This window comes from Octopus bimaculoides, chromosome 3 (genome assembly GCF_001194135.2).
Source record: "Octopus bimaculoides isolate UCB-OBI-ISO-001 chromosome 3, ASM119413v2, whole genome shotgun sequence".
Taxonomy (NCBI): domain Eukaryota; kingdom Metazoa; phylum Mollusca; class Cephalopoda; order Octopoda; family Octopodidae; genus Octopus; species Octopus bimaculoides.
Window position 1 is genome coordinate 30,606,911 of NC_068983.1, and position 7,020 is coordinate 30,613,930.

At 37.9% G+C, this 7,020-nt stretch overlaps 1 protein-coding gene across 2 annotated transcripts in view; it reads right to left on the reverse strand.

Annotated features, from left to right (window-relative positions):
- Positions 1 to 7,020, reverse strand: part of LOC106868470 (non-homologous end-joining factor 1) — a 31,519-nt gene that overhangs the window by 22,587 nt on the left and 1,912 nt on the right. For both annotated transcript variants that reach the window (XM_014913741.2, XM_014913740.2), the window contains exons 2-3: positions 2,452 to 2,646; positions 2,068 to 2,206 (exon numbers count right to left, since the gene is read on the reverse strand). In XM_014913741.2, the coding sequence (XP_014769227.1) occupies positions 2,068 to 2,206; positions 2,452 to 2,646 (334 nt within the window). The remainder of the gene's footprint in view (positions 1 to 2,067; positions 2,207 to 2,451; positions 2,647 to 7,020) is intronic.

A 7,020-nucleotide genomic window follows, 5' to 3' on the forward strand; every position in this document is an offset into this window, starting at 1 on the left:
TATATATATATATATATATATATATATATATATATATATATATATATGGGAGAATGTACGAAAAAAACAACAACAGACGAGGACAGGTGGTGTAAACAACAAAAGGATGTATTAGTATGACGCTCGGGAATACGGAAAGTCTTTAACGTTTCGAGCTACGCTCTTCAACAGAAAGAATACGGAGAAAACAAGGAGAAAAAAAATTGAATGGTGTTGGTCAACGGTCTATCATAGCTTCTGCTGACTGGGAAGAAATAAGTGATATAGGATATAGATATCCACTTCATACAGCTCAACTGAGTAGCGCTCGGATAGAGCTTCAGGAATATAAAATTAAGGAGGGGAGAAAACAAATTCAAAGGCTGATGTATATATTCATTCAATCCATATATTTATATATTTACATTTATAAATTTTTATACGTTTGTAAATTTTTATATGTGTATGAATTTTTATATATTTACAAATTTTCATGTATATGTATGTGGGCTATGACCCTCTCCATGACTTTCGATCCAACAATTTGATATCTCTGTAATTATTCGTATCTAATGCATCACCTTAACCTTTGTAGCAGTTGACTATGGTGCTGCTACACCAGTCATTGGGTATGATTTCTTCATGTATCACCTGATTGACTATACAGGTGACTAGACTATAGCCGACACCACCAGATATTTTAAGCATTTCTGCGGTGATTCCTGGTGGGCCGGGGGCTTTCCCTGTCTTCATACCCTTAATTGCTTTATCTACCAAGGTACTGTCAATTCGGATAGCTGGTCTCTTGGTTGGGTCGACATTCGGTAGACTTTCTTTCTCCCATTCATTCTCTTCATTTAGCAACCTTTCATAGTGATGTCTCCAAGTCTCTCTCCTTGCAGCCTCATTGAATGCAAGTGAGCCATCATTCATGCAGACACATTTCTCTCTTATGACATCACGATTCTCTCTCACACACTGTCTTGCAACACGAGCCACCTCAAGTCTTTGGTCCTCATGACCCATAACATTGGCAAATTTTTTTCTGGCTAAGTAAACCTGTCTCCTAGCTTCCCTTCTGGCAATCTGATACAATTCCCTGCTACCACCATTCTTCCAGTCTTTCCAAGCCTGCTTCTTTTCCCTAATGGCCCTGTCAATTACATTGTTCCACCACCATGTTACCTTGGGTTGAGATGGGACTTTGCACCATCCACAGATCTGGTCAGTAGCCCTCAACAGGTTGTCCCATACAAACCTCCAGTTATCTTCCACATCATGTGATGCTATATCCCCCTCTATTTTGTCAAAAGCTTTGAATAACACGTTTCTAAATCTCTGTCCATTTGCAGGATCCTTAAGCTTCCAGACCCTTCTTCTCCATGCTGGTCATCTTCTGGGTATCCATTTAGCCCCGATCCTGAAGTCGCTAACTACTAATCCATGTTGTGGGGTGCATTCTTCACCTAAGAAGGTTTTGGCATTTATAAGTAGCCATTTTTACCGTTTCCTGGTGAGGATGTAACCAATTTGACTAGTGTATCTACTAGATCGGTAGGTGACTGGCAGGTTTCCTGAAGTTAGTATTGCAGACCATAAGGTCATTTGCATCACAGAATCCAGCAGCCTGGTTCCCTCCTCATTGCGGGAACCAAAACCATAGCCTCCATGTATGCCATGGAAGACTCCTGCATGTTGTCCAACATGCCCATTGAAGTCACCAGCTACAAAGAGAAGGTCTCTGTCATTCGTCGTCGAGGTAATCTGCAAGAGGGTGTCATAAAATCGGTCTTTCTGTTCATCAGGTAGCCCCAGCTGAGGGGCATAGGACGAGATAATGATTGCTAAACCATGTTGCAGCACTAATCTAATCTTAAGTATTTTATCACAGGTTCTGACAAGAAACTTATTTAATTACAAATAAACTATGAATTAATATCAAAGTTTACAACATGCAATTATTCTTGCAAGTTTGAGAAGCATTAAATTAATGACTGACAGGTTGAAGGAGCTTGTGGTTCCTTGCTTTCTCAGTTTGGTCTAAGATATAGCAGTTAAAATGACAAAAAAATATTTAAAATGATTTACTTTGATTAAGTTTAACAGACTGGGCTCTGTAATCCTCAATTTCTAAATCCTTTTTGGAAATAATATGAATAAGTTCTCTCTGGCGACGATTCAACTCGGACACCATCATTAAAAGTGGAATAGTCATGTTCTCAGAGACCTGATGACAAGGGAAAAATAGAAAGAAAACTAAAATAACAAAATAGTTGAAAAATTTAGAAGCAAAATTATTTTATTTACTTTCAGAATATTTTTCATCACAAATATATAAAAAGGCTTAGAAGCTGACTTAGACTAAAATACACACTAGAAAGTCTGCATTTCTGATAAATGAATTCTTTATTAACTCATCCAAGAAAAATAAATAAATAAATAACTGTAACAAAGAAAATTGATAAAAATTACCATTTCTTCATGTGCTGGTTCTCCAATCAATTGCCAAGTGAAAGGGAACCTAGAAAGTTTGGAATTAATCCATATATGCATAGTTCCTTTGTCATCTTTGGAAATTCTCAAATTGTCAGACGGATTTTTATCTATATTCAGTTTAATATGCTCAAGAATTTTAGAAATTGGAGCTTCTAGATTGGGATTAAGTTCCTAAAACAAAGTAAAATAAATTAGAAAATATAGTATCATTTCATAATAAATAAAACTGAGATAAAATTATAACTACATCAATAAATCAGAGTGAAGCATGAATTTATATTAAAGTTCCTAGGTACGTTTCACCATTATGGTTGTTTGGAGGCCTGCGATAGAATGAAATATACTAAGAATACATGGTTAATAAGCTCAATTTGAATCTCTATGGAATCCTTTTCTTACAACAGTCATCTAAATTTCTCAGTCAATAAAGAAAAAAAGCAGAAACTATGGATACTGCAGCTCTTCACAATTACACATATAAAGAAATAGCCAACTGTGAAGATAATTCTTTCTGCTTTTATTTTTTTATACTGAATGACTGCAGTACTTCTTTTGGGTAGCCTACCATTGCTTTCTCCACTTTTCTTCTATGGAACCAGAGTTATCATGAAGTGTGTCATCCAAATGCTGATTTATGATGTGATGGATATTTACTTCCATTGATCTATAAGTATTTGTTCATTCAGTTATTCATTTAGCATTCTCCCCCCCCCCCCCATGGATTAGATGGGGAGTTATTAGAGGCAAGATATTATAGCCTAATGCACTTCTTGTCACCAGTCCTCCTCTGTTTTTCAAATAAAAGGTTTTTTTTTTTATTAGCAGTCTTTTAAAGAGCAGAACAATAGGTCATAATGTCAACATCATCATTTCACTTGAGTGGCAACAAGAATGGAATATGAACAATATTAACAATGCACACACACACACATATGTATGTATGTATATAGGGTGTCCATAAATTGTGTTTACAACTTCCACAATTTATCATCAAGCTATGTTGCATACAACCACTGGAGCCTATGTGGAAGTATTCTGATTTTTCTAATAAAAGTTGTTTTGTGTGCCTGTGTTTTCCAATAAACTCTAAGTTATCCTTACTTTTCTTATTTCTCTGAACTTTTGAAATTGTAAAGGTAATTGGATATTCTATACACACACACACAAAGCTTCCTGCAGTTTCCATCCATCAAATTCACAATCAGCCCAGTGATTATCCAAAGTAGAATGCAATGGGACTGAACCCAAAACTATATGGTTGCTTGGCAAACTTTTTAACCACATGCCCATACCTACAGCAGTGACTGTGACCATTTTTCAAGCTCTCTGAATGGTGGCAGGAAGTTATGCACAGAGCAGAAAGCTAGCTTGAATACTTGTAACAGAGTAGACTCCACTAAAGGCAATCAGGGGCCAAATGGTGATGTTAAACTGAATGATAGATGAAGTTTACCACCCATGAAAAGAAACAATCCCTCTGATGAGCTACCATACAGTTTCCATCTATTCTGTTCCACTCACAATGAATTTGTCACCCCAAGGCCATAATAAGTGTCATACAGTGGAATTGAATCCACACCCCGTGGATGTAAAATAAACTTAACCAAACAGTCATGTTTAATCTGTGATCTAGTTACTGTGTAGCTTCATCCAGCAGTGACTTCAACAGCATATAAACAATTGACAGATTTATGAGCAGGAGCCTAAAGATATAACATGCAAGAGACACACACAAACCAACTTTTATATGGTTGCTCAACCTGCTAAGAGCAGCAGCTACTGCCATCATAAATAAGGGTACAACACAGTGAGAAATGTATTCCTAGACATACATTAAATGAATGTGATGGCCATGACAGAATAGGCTAAACAACAATAACATGCAGGAGAATCATCATCATCATCATCATCGTCATCATCGTCGTTTAACGTCTGCTTTCCATGCTAGCATGGGTTGGACGATTTGACTGAGGACTGGTGGACCAAGTGGCTACATGAGGCTCCAATCTGATTTGGCAGAGTTTCTACAGCTGGATGCCCTTCTTAACACCAACCACTCCGAGAGTGTAGAATATACTCCATTTATATGTAGAAATATACTGCACCCACCATTGTAGTTTTTGTAGATACAAGGTACAGTGTGAGAGTGTCGGCAAGTTGCTTATAAAGCACACAGTGTGGGTCAAGAGATCTAGTCACTGTTGCAGCTGATCTTCAGTGTATTTATATTATTTTTTCACACGTTTAACTAGCAGCAGTAACAGGTTATTCTAATGCAGACAGTGACTGACACATTTTATATTGAGTCTTTTTTTACCTGTGCTGGTGCCATGTAAAAAACACACACTGGTTCCATGTAAAAACACCTGTGATGGCGCCATGTAAAAAGCACTCAGCACACTCTGTAAAATGGTTGGCATTAGGAAGGGCATCCAGCAATAGAGATCATACCAAAACAGATAATGGGGGACTGGTGCAAGCCTTCGGCTTGCCAGCTTCTCCAGTCAAACCATCCAACCGATGCCAGCATGGAAAATGGATGTTAAATGATGATAATGATGGTCAAAGGGCAGGGATTACAGAATTAGTAGAGTGCATTAGTACTTTAAGCTCTGAAATCACATTCCACTAGGGTTGACTATCTTTTATCCCTGTAAGTTTGGGAGATTAAATATCAACTGACTGGGGATTATTGGATTTACTACAAAAATGGCTGTGAGGCTAAGAAGTTTGCATTACAACCATGTATTTCTCAGTTTGCTCTCACCATACAACACAGTCTTCTACTGTAACCTTGTGTTGACCAATACTTTGTGTGTAAATTCTCTGCTCTTTACTTTCTGAGTTCACAATCCACTGAAGTCAACTTTATCACCACCCCACACTTGAGGGTCGATAAAATAAAGTATCAATTGAGTACTAAGATTGATTCCTCTTTCCCTTTCTCTCTCTGAATCAGCTATCTCCAACAAAGATGCTAGCTAGTCCCAAAAGAGGATTCAGCTAAGGATCAGCAACCTGTTATTACAGTAATAAACCAAAGAAAACATTTGCAGCTCTGAGGCAGAAATGGTGGTTGTGGATGGAGAAAGGGTAGTGGCACGTGAAAAGACATTCGAGCGAGTTCGTTGCCAGTACCGTTGGACTGGCTCCTGTGCAGGTGGCACGTAAAATACACCATTTCGAGCGTGGCCGTTGCCAGTACCTCCTGACTGGCCTTCGTGTCGGTGGCACATAAAAGCACCCACTACACTCTCGGAATGGTTGGCGTTAGGAAGAGCACCCAGCTGTAGAAACTCTGCCAAATCAGATTGGAGTCTGGTGTAGCCATCTGGTTCACCAGTCAAATCGTCCAACCCATGCTAGCATGGAAAGCGGACGTTAAACAATGATGATGATGATATATCTACATACATGGGGTGAGTCAAAAGTAGTGCTCAATTCCTGTTTTAGGTTTGATATGTACGACTTCCCAACTGGGAGATAATTTTGACTCTTAATTCTTGTTTCACAGGTTGGGATATCAAAGAGTATTAACAACATGATCCAGATTTAGTAACTTTCAAAAAACTGTCAGTAATAACCTGCAGAGCAACAAAGAAAGGCATGGCTTCTCAGAGACCAGGTGCTACTTTTGACTCACCCTGTATATGAAGAACAACCAGTAAATTAAACAGAAGTACTTAGTAGTATTCATATCCAATCTAGCTATCTATCTTTAAGGACCACTTTGCTAGTCATTCTTATGGTGTTGATAAAGTACCAAAATGCTGGGGATCAATATTATCAACTAAAGGAGTAATCGAATACTTGTTCCTGATAAATTTGTGACTGTGGCTCTACATAGTCACTTGACTAGCTAAACATGGCAGCCAAATCTCTTAAATAATATGTTACTGTAGAAACAAAGCAAAAGGTTCCAAATGTATTATAAGTCTAGAGGGTGCTACTGGACATGTGTTGTTGTGCTGAGTATACCAAACAAGTTACTCATTTTAGTCTTCTATTAGAATTCTGTTCACTTTTATGATGCTATATAAGAATATGTATGGCATTCCTTCGATATTGGTCTACAGAGTGTCATTGTAAGGAGATGACGTCATTCACCCTCTTTTTCAGCTTAGCCTCTTTATCTATGTCATGAGGGGAGGTTTATGGGTGAATGAAGTTGTGTACCATTATTAAAGGATTGCATATATATATATCACGTCTGGTCTTATAGCCTTTTCCGTTTGATTTCCTGTCTTGTTTTCTGTCCGCCACTACATTCCTCCATGGTACAAATTTAATTTGTGGTCCGTCGGAAGAGCCATTTTAACGATGTGTCCTGCCCTAACTCTTTGAAACGCCAGTGTTAGAATGGTGGCAGCTGATGAAGGAAAATGTTCTTTATGTGGCCTGTGTGTTTTCTGTACTCTGGTTATTATTTTTTTGTCTACATTTTGTTTGCAATGTCTTGTACCCAGATATGCATCTATATATACAGGTAGATGTAGGTATGCACATACATGTACGTATATATGCATATACTCATTTATTATTTGT